This window comes from Diuraphis noxia, unplaced genomic scaffold, assembly GCF_037042655.1.
Source record: "Diuraphis noxia isolate RWA-SAM2 unplaced genomic scaffold, SU_Dnox_SAM2 contig0003, whole genome shotgun sequence".
Lineage (NCBI taxonomy): Eukaryota > Metazoa > Arthropoda > Insecta > Hemiptera > Aphididae > Diuraphis > Diuraphis noxia.
In genome coordinates, this window is record NW_028301713.1 from 63587832 (window position 1) to 63612259 (window position 24428).

General features: G+C 27.9%; 1 protein-coding gene across 3 annotated transcripts in view; it reads left to right on the forward strand.

Annotated features, from left to right (window-relative positions):
- Nucleotides 1-24428, forward strand: part of LOC107162731 (arrestin domain-containing protein 3-like) — a 105185-nt gene that overhangs the window by 15514 nt on the left and 65243 nt on the right. For all 3 annotated transcript variants that reach the window (XM_089223005.1, XM_089223006.1, XM_089223007.1), the window contains one exon: nucleotides 21466-21666. In XM_089223005.1, the coding sequence (XP_089079131.1) occupies nucleotides 21555-21666 (112 nt within the window). In that variant the 5' untranslated portion in view covers nucleotides 21466-21554. The remainder of the gene's footprint in view (nucleotides 1-21465; nucleotides 21667-24428) is intronic.

The window sequence follows — 24428 nt, forward strand, 5'->3', positions numbered from 1 at the left end:
AATTGCAAGTTTTTCAGGTACCTGCTTGATACATGTCACAAGTACTTAATAATAGATACATGTCGTAAGTACTTGATAGTTGATACATGTCGCAAGTACTTGATAGTTGATACTGATTGCAAGTATTTCAAGTATACGATATAAGTTGCAAGTACTCTATACTATATTTGGGTATTTGATGCTTATAGCAGTAAGTTGCAAGTAATTTGTGTTCTGATATCCGTATTTTTTGAAACAAATTGATTTGTAGATTTTAATAAATGTTTGAGTGACGGGACTAAATTGGAGGGGCTATGTGAAGTTGATCCCCCCTGTAATAGCCTTAAGCTTAAAATATTTAAATAACTTATTTGCAAATCTATAAAAATAAACTTATTGGTATATATTTCGAAATGATCGGACAAAGTTTGGAGCTAAATTTATGGTTATTCTTTCTATTACATTTTTAAACATTAACTATTAAAGTTTAATACCTATTAAATAAATTTTCAACTACAAAATAATTTACATATTTCCGTGATCTTAACGATTTTCAAGTGTGGTAAACGTAAACAGTAATTTATTTATTTATTTAATAAAACTGTAGTTATATTAATCGCATGCATAATTACATTAATGTATTTTTAATTATTATTTCGTACCATTAAAACCTGAAATAAAATCACGATTATAAATATTTTAAAATATATTACAATACAAATAAAAACTGTGTGAAGCGTTTTTTTGTTGTTTATCGTTTGGACATTAATACGCCATTTAAAGTTTAATTACGAAATTGTTTTTACTTTCACTGTATCAATCATAGCTGTCTATATTATATTATTATTTTTAATCTACCACTATTACATTATATCAGCATGCAGCATCTGCTGTAAATAAATGTTACTATATATTATACACAAAACCCAATGCTGATACGTAAAATTTTAATGTACGACGATAAATAGTTACATTTTAAATTCAATAATAACCTAACATGAACACGAATCACACAACACTTGTTGCCTTAGCTAGTATCATTATTAGTATTTTTTGAGAAAATAAATATTTTTTTCATAAATTTAATATAATAGCTATTTATAAAAAGTATGGGATTTCACAAAACTTAATTTTTTACTCTATACTGATCCACCAAGTGTATAGAACAATCATTATGTCTAAGTGTTAAAATTTATAGCAAATTAAAATATTAATTAATAATTACTATGCATTTTTTATAAATTAATAAAAAAGTATTTTGAAAATAATCATTTTTTTAAAGTATTTAGTACTTTGCATAACAACATGCATATTAATAACTTTATATGGCACTAAAATGAATTGAATGTAACAATTAGGTGTGTATTTATTAGTTGTGATTATTTTTAAATGTTGTCAATGACATCGTATTCTTTAATTTCCTTATCATTAATCATTGGGTAATCTTATATTGGTACTTCAATAAACAGTAAACATTTTGGTTTTGATGTATAAGTCAAATTTTATAAATTTTTACTTTAAATAAATTATAAAAGATATAAAATCACTGGTTAATGAAAACTAATAACATACCTATTAGGTTTTTATAAAAATTTAACTATCATAAATACTTAAAACTATACTATTATATAAATACAAAAAAAAAAAAAATGATACTATTATAGATTGTAAATTGAGTTTGAGTGCAGTATAATAACAACTATAGAGCTATACCTACTGAATAAATCACTTACGCCGTTAATTGTTTAAACTATCTAAAACGCATTTATAGTAATAATGAAAATTATACTTTTAAATTAATTTTAATAAATTTAGACACAATGGTTTATTTATAAATAAAAAAATATAATTTAAACATTTATCGCCGTGAATTTATTAATGCTTTGGTAATTCTGTGTCTATATATTCATTTTACTTTATCCATAACGATTTTAAGAATATTTTTTTATAAACCTAAGATGCTGCAGTTGAATAATTCTTTAACAGAAATATTTTTTTTTGTTTGAGCTACACGATAAAATGCTTTTGACCGATTTTTCATAAGGTTTTCGTTGTCATGGTTACGTCTTAGCAAAAACATATTTATGATTCATAGATTTTCCTTGTAGAGGAAAAATATAGAGTACCTAGAGTGCTATATGGTTTTATTTGATATTTTTTTTATTGTTTATTTACTTGCCTTATTAATGTTTATCTCATATATTTAATAGTAGTATTATATTTAAATAATGTTGTTTTTCATTAAAATTTCTAATGTGATTCAACTACTAAAAATACTTTATAATAAATATTATAATAATATATAGTAATTAAAGTTTTTTTTGTAAACAAATAGTTTAAATTTGCATTTTATACCTATAGCAACTGCAAGAAACATCTGACTGTTTTAAGCCTGAATATTGTGAGCTTAACATGATTTCGTCCGTAAAGACGTAATAATGCTATACAAAGTATATAATAGCCAAAGTTTGGTTTTTCTTTTTATTTGAAATTTTCATTTTACGTAATGCTTTTCTGTTGTGGTTGACCGTTACCTAACCTGCAGCTAATTAAATTTTCGATCGACACGTGGCACAGTGTTCCAGAAAAGGTTTTTAGCAGGACAAAATTGTTTATTTATAAAATTGTTTTACTTTTCGGATACTTAGATCATTTTAAAATTCAGGTTTTACCTTGTGCAATCATTAAGTCCTTAAACCAAATTTTCGAACTCCGACAATATGTAATATTATTTTTTTTATTTAAACATTTTTTTTTGTTAGAATTAAAAAAATAAACTGCTTAGTAGTTAGTATATTATTTATTCTAATAATACAATAAATATATTATTATGTTCGAATTAAAGTTATTTTTTTTTTGTCATTTGGTTTTATTGTGAAATATAATTTTTGACGAATTTTAAAAATATAATATTTTATTTTAATATAATAGGTACTATGTATTGTGCAGCAACTTGCCGCAACCAATTAATATAATATCGTTTAGAGGACAAGTTAAGCTAATAGAAAACACCAAGTTCAAACCTCTACTATGCACTACTATTTTTTTAGTATCCTTAATAATTAAAAAAAAAAAATGTATCTTACATTTTTAAATATTTCTATATATATTACTTAAATTTTTCATGCAAAACTTAATAAAAATAAGTAAAAATAAATATATACATAATTTCCATTAGTGTATCCATAATGTTGAAGAAAAATGAATGGACTAACTTCATTCAACGAACGACACTAACGGTATAAAAACTATACGCTCAAACAATTTAGCTGGTAATTGAAAATCTAATTTCAGACTATTAGTACAATCAGTTCAATATTTTAACTGTATGCGATTGCGTATCAATTTAAAAACCTATATTATATAATCAGTCACTGACTATCAACAAATTAAACTCATTTTTATGTTCAATTAATGATGATGAAAATTCTAATTTTGTCCACCTAAATCAAATTTTTGGAACACTGTGCGTGAACAGCAAAAGAACTATCTATTGAATATATTTTTACAAAATACTTCGATTTAACCGATAGTGTTATTATTATTTATATAATATAATGCATACGATAAAATAAAATAAATTTATATAAACAAGCTATGCTAAATTAAAACGAAACCCAATCAGTGACAGTAGAAATACATCATAGAACTTTTTGAATATAGATTAAAAAGTGGTTAATATTAATACTATATATATACATTTATATTTTTGACATCAAATCGGATGGTTTAAATAAATATATATGTACATAATAACGAAGTTCTGAGAAGTAAATCTTGGGGATGTTATAATGTTATATTTATACTTCCTTAGTAGGTTAGGAAAAATCAATTCGTCACATTATACTCTTACGTCATAAGACTAAATTTATGAGAGGTGTTGAAAACTTTACAAAGTAGAGTCAGAACTCAGAAGCTATTATGTGGTTGGTCTATTCAGAAAAGCGTTTATAATCTCTATTCTGGTGAGCCTTAAAATGAAGACAGTAAAGATTTTAAGGTCCTAATAATAAAAAACTTTTTACTCTGTTAGTTGTTACTTTTAGTGTATTAATAATCTAGCCATTCATTTATTTATATATTTTGAAAGTTAATGCGTAGTCGACATTATGTAATATACTATGTAATGTACTCACATACTATATACTTCACATCTTCACATGTACTAATGTACTATGCGTGATGGATGAGCAACGATTGTTCAATTAGATACCTAATTCTATACACATTATTAATAATGTAAAGTTGAAAGCTTAAAGATTATGTTACCTTGAAGTTGAGATTATTAGATTGGTAGGTAAATATACTAAATTATATTGTAGATCGTATATTAATACTATAATTGTAGTTATGTACCGTTTCGTATGGATTATATCTGCATCTGAAATTACTATTTTCCTTTTATAAAACAAAAAAATATTTACGTCCCTATAACCGCTGCATTGTTCTCTGATGGCTATACATAATATAAGGTTGGTAGGTACCTAGTGCCTACTATAGGTTAGTTATGTTCATAGGTAAATCATGTAAATTCGATTGAATATAACTATGTTAAAGTAATATTTAATTGAAGGTGCACAACACATATGTTATATATATATATATATATATGTAGGCATACATATATATACCAAGCTCGTCATATCGAATAAATAGATAAACATTAAAATATGTTGAAAAGATATAGAACAATAATAAAAATAGTCATATTTTTTGCCTACCTAATGGTTTATTGTACGTAGACATTTTTTTACGTGCTCTTTTTTCAACTATACTCTAAGAATGTATAATATATTACCGATTGTTGATATACTAAACTTGATACAAAATAATATAGTATTAGGTAATGTACGTAATATTAAAATTATCTAGATTTGTTTATATAACCGTACGGACCGTACGAATTCTCTAAATAAATCAAATTGCATTATTTATATAACAGCAAGAATATAGTAGCTTGAATATTATGTTTACTAAATGTATTATGTATACCTGCTGTATCTACTATACATAATTATTATGCATAAACTACGCGTAGATCATTGTTACTATATAATCTCTACCGTAATGCAGTTTTAACAAATATTTAAATTGTTTTAAACGCTAATAGTTGTTGGTATATTTGTAAATATAATTTTAGTACTTAAAACGTCATTAAAAAAAAAAAAAAAATTATTTTAATATACAGGTACAAAAGTGTAATAATAAGGGTGTATTTTAATTTTGACGTATTTTTTTATAGGACTTATATAAAAATACTATAATTTAGTTTAATGTTGTTTATAAACATTTAAAATGAGAGGCATACGAATGACTCATGAAAACTTCGCAAAACGAAATATACGCAACAATAATGCTAAATTTTATGTAGAGATCATTAAAAATACGACCACACATAATTTTTCTTCGAGGTAGGTACAAAGTAAATTTTAAAGAAACCAAAACATATTATATATATATGAAATGAGATCTATTAATTTTGTCACAATGTCGTGAAAAACATAATAAAATGTTTTTGACGTTCCTATACTCTAGTTGATTAGTCTTTTGAATCAATTCTCTGCACTTTTAAAACGGGTATTCTTTCAAAGAATTTTATAATTTTACTAAAATGATACCGTACTATATAATATTTTATACACATATTTTTTTGGTTTCAGCTTCGTAAAATGAAGGCGTTCCACTAATATTTTCGTTCAAAATAAAACTCGCAGTTCAGCCTATATATAATATGTATAAGTAATTTTGGCATTCGCATAATATTTATAGGTACTCACGTAATATTTTATAAACGATTATATTAAACGTAGTTACAGCGATTTTGTTATTATGTTCATGAAACAATGATAGACGATGTAAAAGTCAAAGTGATTAGGATACCTGTGATATTTTTTAATAATGAACATAGACACAATAGCTTACATCTTAAACATAATAAAATACTGTAACAATGTGATTTCAGATTTTATGTATTGGTTGAACGATGATGTAGTGTTTTTGATTTTGTATATCTGATGATACTTATTGAAGTGTAAAAACTAATTCAGTCGTTAACATCGAAAGTGGTTTCTGCTGGAAAATTTTATTTAGTTCAGGGACGTATTTAGAAACATATGGGTAGAATAGAGAAAAAACTTTAATTATAATTTAGTCATAATTATTTTAGTATTGTATAGTAAATATGTTTGATATTATGCCATTGTAGAATGTGAGGTATTATGTTTTATTTCACAAAATAATTTAACCCATCATATAGATTGTTATCTATCATCTAAACCTGCGATGCATAAAAAAAAATAGCAAATTGTCAGCTGATAGTTTTTTTTGAGTCGACGTACTTTTTACACTCGTGCGCGATCACCGCATTAGAATTAATCAACATTCAGTGAACTGGTGTAGTGTTTTACTTTTGATTTGCATGCATTGGATGGTGCCATGAGCACTCGGTGTGCACCATCCGCACTGCTGATTTTCTGCGAAGTAGTGCCATCAGTGGAGTTTAAGTGCACACTATTACTGTCAACTCGAAAACGATATTATAAACTGATTATTACATTATAAATACACATTGCCATTGGGGTCCATAAATACGCTGCCGATCTAGTTGGTACATTGTTCAAAAGTAAGATCATCGCAATTTTTTTTTTATATATAATTGGGCACAACGTTATCAAGAAACAAAGGAAAAACTGGAAGAATATTGAAAATTTGAATGCACCATTTGTTTTTTAACAAAATCCATTGAACAATAATTTTTGTCATTACGTATATTATTAAGTACCTATCGCCATTATTTTCTATATGCAGTGTGTAGTTTCAAAACATTAACTTCAAGGTGTATTAATTATACAATGAACCAATATTTAACTATTCACACAATTTTGTGGTACGTTGGTACTGAGAATTTAATAATTAATAATATTATAAAATTATAATTTGAACGATAATTTATTAATTGACTTCAATATTAGTTTAAAACTCGAGAATTTAGTAGCTTGATACAAAAAAAAAAAATAAAAAAATACTTAATAATGATAATGACATATTATTTAATACAATTAAAATAAAATTCACTATTCTAAGAAAATGGTCTACCGGTCTCAATTCCTCTAAATTTTTTTTTAAAGTAAAACTTCTTTCTTGAGGACTAATATTTGAATTTAAACACATCCTTTACAGATTACATGTTTGTTATTGCCTTGTCATAAAGTCGTTTACAATATATTTCTCCACTTCCAAGCGACCTTACTACAGCAGTATTTACTTTAACTAAAATCTAAAATGTCAAGACATTTTTCTGGATTTCTATCATAGTCTAGTATATGATATTTTTATGAGAAAATGCCAAATACTACTTATAATAGGTTTTTAGAATTAAAAGTGTATTATGTTTATGTTTTAATTATATTATTATGCACCTTCATCTTGTAAACGTAATCAAATAATTATAGCCTACGCTGTATGCTGTTAAAAATTAATTTTAATTAGTTATTTCCCATTTATTTTTAAATATTAATTAAATTATTAACTTTACTATGCTGTAAATAACTTATTGTTATTATTTTCTTTTATTTGAAAGTTTTGTAATGAAATCTATAAAAAAATATGACAATACCGATGCAATGGCAGGGTGATACATTTTATACGGCGCGGTGGCGGAGCGATAACAAACAAGTTAGTACCCTTTACGGTGCAAGCGCATGGGACACTCAAAACTTACTATACAGCTAGCATCAGTGCGTAACAATAGCGATCAAGGATAAATAAAATTATTGTAATGTAGAATTAATATTATCACTGGAACGCAGGATTTAAGAAACATAGAAATTAAAATTGAAGAATGAGAATTATTTGAAATAGCCATTTTTTTTTTTAGTTGGTTAACGTACCTTCAAATAATATACAAATAATGTAATTATAAGGTATTGATTAACAAGAAGATAATGTATGATATATAATGATTATATTATTAGGTTTTTATCTCTTCTGAGTCTACTGTTATATTTCAGTAGCTGTCGTATATTGAGTTGGTATACCTATATATCGTTATTTATTACTCATAAAAATAAAAATAAAGAACCGAAGAATATGAAATTTAATGGTCATGGCTCAGTTATATGGGTTAAGTTTTTAAATAATTGCTAGTGCTTAATCAATTAGATCTATCTATTTAAGTGTTATGTCGAACTTTGGTGAAATACATATAATCTTATAGTTCATCTAATATATTGCTATTAGTTAATATCAATATGACAGTAATCGTAATTTATACGGGAAATATCTTCTATGATTTATTCATGATAATTAATAGTATAATATTATAGTTTATATTATTGGATTAGGTCAGTAGGTATGCTTAGTTTAGTCCATTGAAAATTAAAGATAAAAATTCATCTATTAGCTGTAATAAATGCTTATAATACGCGTAGATATTAGTAGCAATGCCTTTGAGTATTCAAAGATACTTTAAGCTGCAATAATATAATGTGGAGGTCAGAAATAAAGTATATTATGATATAAAGTAGGTATACCTACAATGCTGTGTAATTATGGTATTTATATGTTCATTGAATTACGCTCAATAAAATGTATGTTTCAACTTAATGTGGACAACAATTTCCCATTTCCTAAGATAACTTATACTATGTAATATTGTATTAAAATTTGGCTCCGGAAAAAATGGAATAAAAATTATAAATCAATATAGGTTAAGTTGTAACAATAAGACAATTGTAAAAATAAGACTAAGACTAGAAATTATAGTTAAATTAGTATGGTAACGATTTGATATGATTCTTTTCATTTTGTACAAGCTAGATCATACGTACGAATACATAAGATAACAATAAATAATAGCAAAATTAAAAAATATCGTAAACACCAAATCAGGAGAAAAATTATCATAACAATGAACACGGTTTTTTGATCGATTTTGAATTAATATGAGCACAATAATAATTAATAATATAGGTACCAAGCATGTTTATCCTTCGTAAAAAAAAAAAAATTATAAATTTAATTTATGATATGGGTAGATTACCTCAAAATATTAGCCATTTAATATGAAATCATTTTTATTTTACTATCCTTAAGTAAACCGAAAGTCACGTTTATCATTTTGCAGTCTTAAAATTTAATTTACCATGTTTTGAGAAAAGCTGTGACTCACGTTTGTGGTATACATAAAGATAATCAAGTATTATTTATGATATTTTTGAATTTATTTTAAACGATTTTATAAATAAACAAAATGTTATATTCTTATAGTACATACGTTCATAAGAATTGACTAAACAACAGTGTGGGGTAGCGTAACTATATTATTTGTTTTGAGATAAATGAACACGCACAGAATATTTAATTTATGCATAAAATAATCGTCAAAAACTTATGTAACGTATAATTGTTTGGTCTCGTATTATTATGCGTTGACTATACTAGCTTATATTATATATACTTGTACGAAACATTTCAATTTAATTATTTTAATCCTTTAAACTCGAAGACCCATGTATATATATATACAAGGTGTAACAGAAAGAACTGACTTTGGAATAACTTTTGTTCTAATTAATATTTTTAACTTTTTTATTTATTCATCATTAAAAGACTCTAGGGAAATATGTAAAATGTATTTATTTTTTAGTACCTATAGAAAATAAAAAATTTAAAATTTGATTTAAATTTTTTTATATAAATTCAAAATAGGTAATTTGTGAATCTGATTATAAAAAATAATTTTGATGGTAAAAAGATTTATCGAAGTCAAGTAGTTTATTTTTTAGAATTTTTTTAAATAACAATATTTTTTTGATAAAATTAATTTTGTACCTAATTACTTTTTAAAACATATGATTTTTGGGAATTTGTTGAAATGAGAATATTTCTTAAATTATTTAATCATTATATAATATTAACAATTTTTGTCATATGTTTAATTAGTATATTTTTTATTTTATTTTTAGTCAGTTCTTTCTGTTACACCCTGTATATATATATATATTATTGTATAATATAGTTCAGACTTTCAGAGGTGCAAGGTGCTCAAACTTTTTACTGTTGTACCAATGTAATGACAGCAGAAAGACTGATTCCATTGTACGTTTTTTCCCATTGATTTTAAATAATAAAACTTAAACATGTAATACATGGTAACGATGAAAAATACATTTCATAATATTAACTCCAAGTATTGGCCCGAATTGTGTGATTCAAATTAAATATATTTTTTCTTATTTCCTTCACTTATTCATCATTGAATAGTCAGACTTATGAAAAATAATTAGAATCAATATAAAATAGTATAAAATAGTAGTATAAATACAGTGTATATTAAAATATTATTTCCATATAAAATTAATTAATATTTAAAAAAAATGATATAAATTTATATTAACTTTATAGTAATTTATTTTAAGCTTTATAGCTATTATAATATGTATAAAGTAACAACTAGGTATAATAAACAATGAATGTTTATAAAATATGTATCTATTATTCATCAAATTAGAAATAAATAGAATTTGAGGGTATATCTTTGTTTTCCTGATTTATAATAATATTTTGTATAACTTTGAGAATTATTACTGACGAAAACTTTGAAAAAAAAAACCCATTAAAATGTTGCCACGGGGAAACTGTAACCTTTGTCTCCTACCCCTTCATACTGTATAGATAATATATATATATATGAAATACAAACGTTATACAGTCCTTGAGGTCGTAGTTCATAATATAGTGGTTAATAGTATGTATATAATATATATTATATTCATCTCACCGATGATCCGTTTGTTATGAAAATACTCGCAGTAGGTGCAGTTGACGAATAATACAGTCTCGCCACACGATATGAATAGATATTTCTAAACCGGTTGCCGCAAGCTGAATAACAACAATATAAAATATATAATACAATATTATTGCAGTACAAACGATATATTATTTTGATTATAACATGACCTCTAGTAATATATAATACTCGACAAATAATATTTGTTCTTAATATTATTCTGTCTATGATGTTTTTAGTTACGACGACGGTCGATGTATTAAGTATTTTGTTTTCCATCGCTCTCGCCAAGCTGGCTTCGGGTTGGATGCGGATAATAACACAATTATTATTATACACAGTTATACCAGTTTTGGTTCAGAGGGTATGTGGAACTACGCAGTAGTACATTACACACATAGATCCGAATTCCGAAGTACCCGCACAAAGTATGAATATATCCGCAAGACTTAATAAACAATTTTTTGTATCAAAGTTTCTTAAGGCTTCTTTGAATGAAGAACTGTAAATATATTTTCTGTGTTTTTTTTTTCCATTAAATTTTAGCTGATTATAATATAGGTAGTGATTATAACCCACCACTATAAATAATATGTTATTTTACTATTGTGTAATTTATACATTTATATTCGGGTAATATGATTTCTAGTAGTTTACTTTAAATTATAATATTCCATTGAAGTGTATATATTGTGTTAATTACAAATCATTTGATTATGATTATCCTTTTCTGGATAACCTATTTTTTCCGATTGAATTCAATATAGAGCTCAATAACTATATCAAAACTATGAAACAATTTGTTTGATTGCATTTACGAGTAGGTATGTGTTGTTGAAAGCTATCTTGTTTTCGAATAATCTTTATATTTTGAAATACTAAGTAACAACACACTGGATCCCTACGTTTACCTATAAATTGGTATTATATTTATGTATCGTTGTGAACTATCACCTTCTCGATTAATGTACATGTTTTGAGATACCAAGAAAAATATAATAATCTTAAATTCCACATCGATTGTTAAAAGTACGAAACAATCAAAATATCTAAGCTAATATACTTAATCAAATTTTATTTTCGATACCCAAATGTCATGGCGTACAAATTTTTTCGTGTCTATACACTAAATGTCTAAATGTATGCATCATCCAAACGGCTGTGTCCAAGTATTTTAGACCGCCAAATTTAATAACTCTGCTTATTTTCCCTGTTACAATCACTTATCTCAACGTTACCGTTAAATCTAGTTTATAAACCGTCAATCGTGACATTTTTTGGTTTCTGTTTCCAAATAATATTAACATTAGCATCGAAAATCAAGAAATATTTTATAAAAGTATTTAGTGAAGAATATAGAAATAAAAGCGTGTGTTACACTTTCAGATCAATAAAAAAGATCCAAACCCATTTTAAAGGTTACGCACGATTCGAACGTGCGATGTCTCTTTTAGAAATCGATTACCTCAACCGATTTCTAGGCACTACCTATATAATAAACACCGGCCAGGTTAATAATATTATTACAACCAAGGTGGGATTTCGGGCGAGAAATTTTCGGGATAGTGCGAACTACGCTGACCTATATAGCCTAAATCCCAACGAGAATAATTAACAACCGTATGGCATTGTAATTTATAATTGTGTGGTTGGGGTGGGGATAGGGATGGTGTTATATGTGTAATGACGAACATGTCGAAATTACGTAGGTATAACCTACCCACATATACCAACAGGGCATATTATACGCTTGTCATGAATGGCAAGCACCCCTGGTCACATGCTTTGTTAAGCTGACAAAAGGGATGTCTTCGGTCACGCGTGTGTTGGCGTGTACAGAATGCCAAAATACCTCAAACGGTGTACAACCAACGTAAAGAAAATAATAAGTTGGTAAATGGATAAGTGTTCCTACGTTTAAGAGTTTACAATACTGTGTTATTGTCTATGTTGTTTTCTAGTTTTTTTTTTGTTTTAATAGGTACTTCTTTGGTTAGTCAAAAATGTGTGTATCGTATATGCATATATAGACATATCACTTATAGTAGTCATTATAAGGTCTGGATTTTTATGTCAAAATTATTGTTAAATATGCATATCTTTATGCAGTCAAAAATTTAATATAATATGCAAACAAATTCTTTATTGTGTGTTAAAAAACTAAACATCTTAAAAAATATTATGAAATATATCGTTTAAAAAAATAAAACTAAAAATATTAAAATAACAGTATACTTCTGCTTAAATGATTGAAAATATATACAAATTATTATTAAACGTATGCAATCAAGTAAATGCCAAATTAATAACAAAAAATGCAATATTAATTTTGGAACGAATACATGAAGTTATTAAATGTGATTTTTTTTTTTGTTAAAAATGCTACAAATATAAAAACTATTACAGCTCAAAAATGTGATTTTATATTTTCAAATTAGAAATTTCTGCGATTGTGACATAGTATAGATATTATAGATTTATATTTTGAAAATTCATTTTTCGAATTAGAGCTAATAAAAATAAATTAAATTCATCAACCGTCTATAAAAAATGCAACTTTTTATAGAAATACGCAATTATAACCGTTTTTACTCAAATATACAAAAATATGCAAAAAAAAAAATATATAACAATGAGTGCAATTTACACATCACAAAACGTCAAAATTTCAAATCAAAACAGTTCTAGAAGAATATACATTTGCATAAAATCCCAGTCCTTGTTTCCTTAATATTCATTGTATTTATGGAAATTAATTTGTTGGTGGTGTACTTTAAAGAAGTAATTTTACAAATGAAAATTAAATATAACTTTAACAAACATAAAACTAACTGTATTCAATGTATAATATTATATCATGATTTTGATGTAAAATTGTAGTTCACGTTCAACAACAAAATGATTTATATTTTTTTCTGATAAAAAATTGTATCTTTTGCTATTTTTCTTTCAAAGGATTAATGAAATGCAATTTAAACGGAATAACGATTTAACAAATTTACTTTACTGCAGGTAGTGAAAGGTTACTTGTATACATTTATTTATTACATGTGACGACGGCTACAATATTTTAAGCACTTAAATTTTAATTTTCGTTATAATGAAAAACTAGCCTAAATCGCTAAAGCCGACTTTGAGTAGTGAGAGGTTAAATGTTTGTTCATTTATTCGTTTTAACCCTAACCACTCACCGAAATCTGTTAAAACAACCTCGAATAATAATAATGAATACAAATAACCATTTAAAAATATAATTATAAATTATATCCGGCATTTTACATGTGATATAATATTATGTGTAATAGGGTATTTAAATAAAATAATATATTGATTATTTTTTATAATTTCGTTGCTTTTGTTGTAGTTTATATTAATACTTTTCTTTGATATATATATATATATATATAATTTTTTGTTCTTTTTTAATTCTAATGATTTTACAGAATGAGTTCTGTACAGCATATAAAAAAAATCTACTATCATCCTATGCCATCTCTGTGTCTCCGTAGCAAATTAATATATTCAAATCAAGTTTTTACAACATGCAGTATGTATAGTGTATTATCTGAGAAAAATCACAAATAAGATATCTAATAATCTAATAAATATTCAGAATTTTTATCTAACTAATAATATTTATAGTAGAGAATTTCTTATCAGCTGTATATAATATTTCAAAAAAAATTGAAAAGATCAATACGCGAAATAATGGGTTTTTAGACTGAGTTTTAGTAGCAACTAATTTTTTTTTTGAGTTTTTTAGAGCTAATACATCCAAAATCCACCTACATGAATTTTGATCTTGTAAGACGTAAGTAATAGGTATTAATGTATTATATATATTACAAACTCATCCATCCTTTGGACTTTAACGGTATTACTATAATTCGAAAATCAGCTATAAGTTTTAACTGCATTGCTGCGGGCCAAATTTAAACACAATTATTATTGGTCAAGTACCCGGCATTATGTATAATACATTTATGCACATAATATTATCACGGCCGCTGTTCTATAAAAATATATATCTATCGTGAATCGAAAAAGTCAGCAAACTATACGAGTGCGGAACATATTCAGATATTCTATACATATATCCAACATATTATTACCTTCACACAAAAAAAAAAAAATGTAAATTGTTGTAACCTGTCATTATGAATTATTTTACCGGTTGCATTCAGCAGATATTTCTGCATGTGTTTGTTAACTAGAAAATCCTAATGGGCCTCAGTGAAATTGTGAACAAATAATTTTAACAAGACCCACTAACTTAAAATGCAGAATGTTACATATAATTATACGATCACTGTATTAAAATGTTTTGATTAAAAATTATAATACAATTTAAATACTGTATTCTTTAAGGTTTTTCAGTTTAATTTTAAAAAGCCGTCTATTAGGCAACCATTCAGACTTTGATGTATAGCAAGTGTACTACAGAGTGGGGAGTGGTTAAAATATTTGTCAATTTAATATTATTTGATGACCTTAGTTACCAAAATGTTGTACTATCTCCGCTCAGAATCGCTTTTGGTTATAATATGCAACTCAACGATAACTTACGAGGTACATTACTGTGATAGATACAGTTTAATGAATGATTACCGGGGCTCGGGACTTATAGCACTTAAAATCATTAAAATAAGCGCTTAAAAAAGCTCTTAAAAAATCATTACAAGCACTCAAATAAGCATATAAAAACTTAAATTTTTGAAAAAATATTTATCAAACAACAAAAAACTAAACAATCAAACAAAATCAAAATAATCTTTATCCTTATATTATAAAATAAATTAAACTTCACTTTCGATTCTTTAAGGATTTTCTGAAAAATGAAATGTAAACAATATTTATAAATTTATAATATTTGAAAACATTATAAAAACGTAGAAATACTGGTCAAATAAGCAAAAATAATCAGAAAAACTGGGAAATAAGCATTTTTTTGAAAAATCGCTGGAACAAGCGAAAAAAAGTACTTTCAAACTTCATAATTAAACGTATACATGACATACACTTCCATAGCACTATGCTACATTTTAAGTCAATCTATAAAAATAAGCAGATGCTTTAAGTCCCGAGCCCTGATGATTACATATTTAATGGAATATCGAAACATTTTAATAAATTTGTATTAGGAAGTGAGAATTTCTCATTTTGGCCTCCAAAAAGTATCAACTAGATCCAATTTTCTACTATAGACATCTTTCCTGAAGTCGATGATAGAAATATTATTTTTTACTAGAAAAAGTATCTTTAGAATAAAGACAATAACTAATTTAAAAAAAACATACATACCTAGTCGTTGTAATATCAATACATTCTTTGTTCTATTCAGAATCTAAAAAATATGTGAGTAAATGTTTGGATTTACTTTTTATAAAAACTATAATTATATATATTTTTTTATGTTTGAATTTAGCACATCGTTATTTGATTAACATAGTTAATGGGAATGAAATCGTATATATTTGACAACTGGTAAAGCAAGATTGAGCATAAAACGAAAATCGATTAGAGCAATACCTTTTTAGCAACACGATTGAGCATAGAATATTTTATGCGATGTTTCCAAAATATTTATTAATATATTTAAGCCAGCTTGGAAATAGATACTAAGGGTCCAAGGTATTTTAATTTAATTTATTACAATTAATTATAATCAAACAAATCTATATATTATATAATGTGACTACTATTCATTATTGACTTATAAATATTTAAATTTTTTTATTTTCACATCATAATTATTATTATTATAAATATTTTAATTTTATTATTTTCATGTAAAACTATTGTTATTATAAATATTTTCATTTTAATATTTTCATGCCAAATTTATTTCTTTTGTTATTATCAAATGGATCTAAATACTATTTTAATGCGACTAGGAATATTAAACATTGACTATGAAATCATGTTATTTTTTTGACATATTATATTTTAAATTATTATTATTATTTTTTTTTTTAAATTGAAAATGCCAACGTTGCAGATTTTTTTATGCTCAATCGTGTAGGTTTTCTTTTGTATTTTAATTTCTTTTGATACACCGACAATTTTGCTCAATCGTGTCGCAAAAAAGGCGTTTATGCTCAATCGTGTTTCAGCCTTTGACCGGTTAGGACGACGATTAAATTTATTTTTACCTATTGGTTCTTTTTATATAGCTATATAAGTACAACGTACATATACCAAAACATTTTATGAATATCATGGCCGACTATTATTATTATACGCTTAGTCATATAGCGAATTTGTTTGCAAATATCCCGTCAGTATACCTCATATAGTGATATAGGTACTATTTTAAGGACATATATATATATTACCATATTACCATCACATTCGATGGTATAAAATATAGAAGCAGCTTATAGTGGCTTCTGCATCGTTACCTACATCTTTGATTTAGTTGATTTAACACGAGAAACATTGAAATGACTACATATACACGCACACATGTACTATAAAGTATACACCTATATATATACATATATATGTAATATGTATATACGAGTATCGCAGAAGTGAATAATATTCATATGAACTTTTATAATTTTAAGTTATATCTTTCATACTTCTCGGACGATATATTATATTGTGAGTAGCTTTTATTAATCTACGTGGGTAATATAATATGGTCTATGTGTGTTTACGATAGAATATGATGTGTATAATAAGAATTTATAGGATAGTAAAATATCACGAATTCACAATGTCACAAAAACAGATCAACTCATATTATGTATTTTATTAAGAGGATTTCGTAAACTCGCCTGATGTGTTGTATCCGTCCTATTCAATTCATAACATGGCACATTTTATATGTTCAGAAGAATCCATTTTACTCTGTCACGTTTAATATTCGAATGAATTGGCCATTTATCAAATTAAGTAATTGGGAATTTTATCGAGGGCCCCACGTAAGCTTTTTATGACATTTTAATTTTGATGCAAACTGTAAATATATTTTACAGTGAAACCTATATCTATAAGGGACATTCATGGGACCATCAAAAGTGTCCGTTATAGATAGGTGTATACGTTTTAGAAAGGTGTCTGGTCGTTACATTCATTTTTCTGGGACCTTATTACTTTGTCCGTCAAGAAAGAGGTGTTTGTTATAAATTGTTACTTTTAAACAGTATTCATCAACAATAAAATTTGCTATCGCAGTTATTTTTACATTGTACCTATATTATATACAATTATTGATAGAAATGCTAATGGAGTTTTCGGAAATGCAAAACGTATATATTTACAATCCAATGTTGCAAAAAGTTTTGTAGAGACACATCCGTCATTCGTGTGATGTGTGATAATCCAACTTTTGAAGGGACATTATTGATTTAACACTACTAGGTAAAATATTTAAAATGTGTTCAATACCAAATAATAGAATACACTGTTAAAATGTTTAAAAATATGTCAGTTTAGATATATTTGAGAATTCTATGAAACATATATTCGTTAGTATAACAAAATAAAGAAAATAGCTTTTACACTAAACGTCATAAAATGCAAAAAATATAATTTTACATTCAAAAACATTTCCTTTAAAGAAAATATATTTTATAATATTACATCTACGAGTGTTATGTGTGATTTTGACAGAGGATATAGCTTTCAATATTGATATCTTTTTTGAAGCTTTATACTTTTTTTTTCCATTATAATACATTAATATTATTGATCGAGAGAGATATCAGTTAATTGTAAAACGCACATTTATCGATGTAATACTATAGGTATTTAAAGTGATTGTAATATATGGAAGTTGTGTAAAACTTAAATAAATAGCACCAAAACATGTTCTATATTTTTGTTTTTAATGAATAAGTGAAGGAATGCAAAGTTTTAATTAAAAATATTCATTAGGTTTGTTTCATTTCATATAATATGTAAGAACACAAAATAACTTTAAAAATATAAATTATAATTTGTTTTTCGATTTTTCGATTCGTATATTACATAACTGTTGATCATTTACTATTTAGGGTAATATGGTATATTATAATACAATAAAAAAATTAGCTCATTCAAAAATATATGGTTATGTTATCATATTTGTACTATTTATAAAATGTTTATAAACGTGAATATGAGAAATATGATTTTAATTTGTTTTAAATTCTGATTGAGTTAGTTTAGAAATAAATATAGATATGATAAATAATATAATATTATAAATATTAATACGTACGAATTAATTAATTTCAGTATTTTGGTATATTCTCACGTTCTTATCATCTCATTGTGTAATATGTGTTATTGTTTCATAGATAGTATAATTTATTATATTTTTCAACTCATAAAGATATACCTAATAAAAATATTAAAATATATTTTCAACATGAAACAAAATTATTAAAGCAATTGTTGGTAACTTTGAAAGTTTTAAAATAATTTAATTAAATAATAACATACATAGCAAAAAAACGTTTCAATTTAATAATTGATTAACTGTAGGAAACTCAAACTTCGCAAGATGAATTCCATTAATTTTATTACCTACTATAATTTATGTTTGAAAATACTTCTATAGCTATTCAACTTTTATACAATTTTCAGATTTTATTTTTAGGAACGAAGAGTATTGCAATTTATAAAACCTAATTTGAGCAGTAGGTATACAGTAATAAATACTTACCATAACTTCAGTAGACTTAACCTAGTAATTGTAATTTAAAAAAAATCATGCATTGGTTCTAATCTTAACATTTTCGTAATAACTATAAAATAAAAAATAATATAAATAACTATTAATTATTCTAAAAATGTAGGTAGGTACTAGGTAACTTTTGTGATATAGACGATATGGTACATCGTACATCGTACATCGTCAACCGTCAGATTATCATTCATAATATTACTTTGACCTGACCTAACCTGATTTATTTGATGTATACAATATATAGATCATATTATATTTATAAAATAGCAAACACAATTATACCAGCTTATATTTATTATACAGCTATAATGGTCAACTCAGGCTTCATTCAAGCTTCAACTTATCTACAAAATTACCTTGACTTAACAAACACCTGAGAAACTAGGTGGAAAACTTTAATAACCCTGAATGTACCATCTACACATGGAAAAATAACCACTCCCTAAACTTCAACTTTAAGAAACTAAGATACCTATGATATCTCAACTAAAATATCCGGCAATCTAATTCGTGATCTTCATGACTTCATCTGAAGTCCAAACTCAAAACAACCAATAGTTACCTCTACCTCCTTTGTCCTATGTTTAGATCTAAACTATCACTCCATACATAATCCATTTCACTGTTCAAATCTTTACCGAGGTCCACTTAGAATAGCAGTTTTCAAATCTGGGAGTATGCCAAATAATCCCAAACTCACACTATCAAATTCTTCCAGTTCATAACCATTCGCCTTATAGCCATGGTTATCTTGGTACATAGCAAACAAATATCTACACTAAGACAAAAATGAAAATCGTTGATCAACTAATCAAAATCTATTACAGTAAGTTTCACTTAAACGTCAACAGAATTCTTACCCTTTAGTCTCTCATCTATTATCCATGCACTTTTCTTGACAACTCACCATATCTTGCCTCAAAAAGTACTGGTGCCTTGACTGACTAATAAGTTAGTTTATTAAATAAGCAAATTATGTTCTAAAGGGTTTTTTTTTTCACTGGTCTCTTCGCTCACCATGTGTATCTATATTTTGTTATTATTTTTCATATATACTTATTCTTCTTCTTCTTCAAAAATGAATATTTTATATAGTTCTGTAGTTATAAATAATATAACTATATATTATACAGTTTTATGCAGTGGTGATGGGAGAACAAAAACGTATAATTTGACTAACCCCTATATTAAAATAAAATAAAAAATAAATAAATTCTTAACGGACATTTTTAATTGTCATTTCATAGTGTTCAAATATAAACGTCATCTAAAATACGTAATTCTAGCTATCAGATTTTTATTCCTCCACTCCATATCAAAAATTCACTATACTTTGTGTTAAGAGATTCTTTACATGTTTTACGATATTTTAAATTTTGAATTACGAGTATCTACGTAACTACTTGTTAAAAGTTAATAATGTTCATTAATTTATGTTTAATAAAAGATAAATTCACTCTAACATTAATGCTAATTGGCAGTATGTAAGCACTAAACTGGATCTACTGAATGCACATTTGCCATGTTGTATAGGTACTTTTTGTAAGATGAAGAAAACACAGCAGGTGTGGCGAGTCTTCTTAACGATTTTGTGTAATAATATTTTCATTGTTCAACGCTATTGTTCGTTTTAAATATTGTTTAATAATTTACCGACTGAACTATACCTATTATTATTGAAATTATAATTATAATTTAGGTTGTAGTTTATCGTCGAAAGCAGAACATAAAAATGTAATGTCAGCTGCATACAATAATCAACACAATGCGCGTCCCCGAAATAAATACATCGTTTATTCGTTTGTATAATATATTAAACTAAATACAGAGGTATTGATCGCGTACAATTAAAAATTTAACTAATTATTTGTGATTAAGATGTATCTAATTAGCATCTTGATTTAATAAATAATTTGGCATTTAAATCATAAAATTGTTAGAATAAATCAGTAAACATAAATGATATATTTTTAATTAAAATATTTAATATAATAATTATGGTTTTTTGTTACAGCAATTTTTGGGTAGGCCATTAAGTGCTTAAAATAAAAAAGCCGATTATTTTCAATTAATATACTTAATTGGATAAAGATCAACTACATTATGGATTACATAAGAGAATTTGACATAAGATTAGACAAGGAAATGTTTTACGCAGGAGAAATTCTGGAAGGCCACGTGGTTTTAGACACAATTGAAAACTTCAAATTGAAAAGTAAGTTTAATAAAAATATTAACATTAAAAGTTTTATCTTAATAATAATCTTGTACATATACTATAATTGTCGTACAAAAATATACAACTACATAACATAAAAATACAATAAAATGAAAAGTATGCTATTATTTTGTATTATTTTTGCATTTTATATGACTACTTTTATAATAATAGGTGTAACGCTTAAAATGTGAATAATTATATCGACGAATTGTTTTAATTCAAAATGTGCATTTGTGTATTACTTGAGTATACACAATTCCAGGGAAACGTAATGAAAAGATAAAAAAATAAAAACATTGAATAATAATATTAATATAAATTTAAATCAGACTATATAAAAATGTTTACTGGTATTTTTCTCGAATCAAAATTCTCGAATGGTATTTTCTCCAAAAGTCCGTAAACCCGATACATTTTTTTCCGTCCAACGATGGTACTCGTATACGAAATAATTTTTATTTTTAGGAATTCAGTAATAATAATTCTCGCCTTGCACTATTTTCTACGTAATTTTTGACATTCACAGTATGTTTTTCCATTGACTGGTAATTTAGACCACAGTCGAGCCGTGCATGCCGATCAGTACGGATGTACATCGCAGCAGGTCGCTCCGTATCGCAGCTAACCCTGTCCCTGTGCGCGCTCTCGCAATTCAGACACGCCCACCAGCTAACCAGACGAGTCATGTGCTCGCAAAAGCTTACTTACGCCCAATGGGAGCCGTAACGATCACGTGCAGACAAGCCACGCCCACTGGCCAACCGTAGCTACTCACGTGCGCCTAGATACGCCCGTGACCAACCGCAACGGGTCGCTTGCGCTAGGCCCACCTAGCAGACAACCGTAGCGTTTCCCAACCACGCAAGCGCAGAATCGTCTCCAGTGCGCCGCGCTCTGAACGTCAGTTTCACAGTAAGCCGGATCGGAGCATCAACTGGAAGAGAAGTCAACTATCATACCAGGCACCCGGGGCACGTTCCCTGGTGACAACATGTCAGACCATAGTAGTCAAATGGACCAGACCCACCAGTCCCACGCATCAACCGGCACCCAGTCAGTCCTGACCCATGCGGAAGTGTCTGCAAAGACCTCCGCTACCAGTGACGGCAGTGGCGTACCCGGGGGGTTGGTCCGGACCTCCCCCCTCGGCTTATGTCATAGTTTTATTTTTATTTTTAAAAGTTTTCGTGAAATGTTCATCGAAACTTATTGATTTGATTGATTATTACTTATTAGTTTGTGGTATCAACCGGTGCGGTTTTAACCGGGGTCGTAGCGTGGTGTGACAGGCCGGTAGGACACCACCTTTTTGTTGGCTGAAAACAGAAGGTTTTTGTTGGAAAAATTAACGACAAAATGTTTGCGGTAAAAGATATGAGTATATTTTGATTAACAAACAAACAAACAACAAATATTTAACCAACGATTGGATGAAAAAAAATGAATACTCGCAGCGTGGTTCGGCGGTTTTAAAGTAGCGAGACGGACAAGAGCGGTTAGCTAGTCGGTCGACCGCGCAAACTTGAAACTGTATACCTGCGGCTTCGAGCCCGCAACGGCGAAAAAGTCAGCGCGCGAAGCGGGAGAAAAAGTTACGGGGGCGCGTCGCCGTGCGACCAAAGACAATACAAAAATTATAATATATAAAAATTCACAGCTGAATAAAATAAAAAGTTTACAACATGTACAAATAATTCAACGTTAGGAACATACAACAAATGGTAACGACAATAATATAACGGACGCAAATTGTGTTTATTAAGAAATGAAATGTATGTAGGTATATACTCAGGAAAAGGACATAAAAACAGTAGTTAAATACATTTTTTGGACCCACCCTTGAATAAATCCTGGTTGCGCCACTGCAGTGACGGGCCGACCGTCAAGAAACTTAAGGTGGCAGATCTCCTCCAGGACAGCCTCGGACTGACCCTAAATTCCAACGGACACGATTGGAATGTTAATTTGAGGGAGAAGATTAACAAAGCGAGGTCCATCATCATAGGTGTTGCATCCAGCGCGAAGGCCGTGATGGATAGAAACGTCAACGAGGTCCTGGGCGGCCACATTGAGCTTCTTCTGACCCGTACCGCAGACGCTTTCACGGCAGTTGACTCGCTTCTCGAGAAGAATGGTAACGTCGTGGGCTTGCCAAAACACGACCCATCTTCGGTCGGTATCTCCAGCGGGAAAACCACGTCCGATGCCTCCACTGATATGGAGCTTACCCCAGGGTTTTGGGACAGCCAGGCCTCTAGAACGGCCACCGTCAGCCGACGTAAGCGGACTTCGAAGGCCCCAGCCACTCAGTTCTCTCCAGAGACCGAGGCTGACACTGCCATGGAGACAGACGCCGAGGATTGGTCTAAAGTCGTCAGGAGGCGGCGCCCAAGCAAGCGAAAACAACAATGACTGCGGCAGACCGGATCCCTGCCGCCCGCCGCTCGCAGCCGTCGGGGTTTTCAAAAAAGGCACCAGCTATTCTCGTTAGGAACGCTGAGGGTAAGACTTACCGGGTCACAAACCTGGCGGTCCGCAACTGTGGTTTATCCAGAGAAGAAATCGGGACCAACGTCACAATGAGGCAGACGCGTGACGGATGTCTCCTCCTCGTATTCCCGAAAGGCACGAATTCCACCACTGCCGCGAAAAACATCGTTTCAGCCATATCATCCAGGCTTGGTATTTGGTAATTCCGTCGGCAAGGTACAGCAGCTCGGACTACAGGTCGAGGTGGAAGTCCTTGATATCGATGC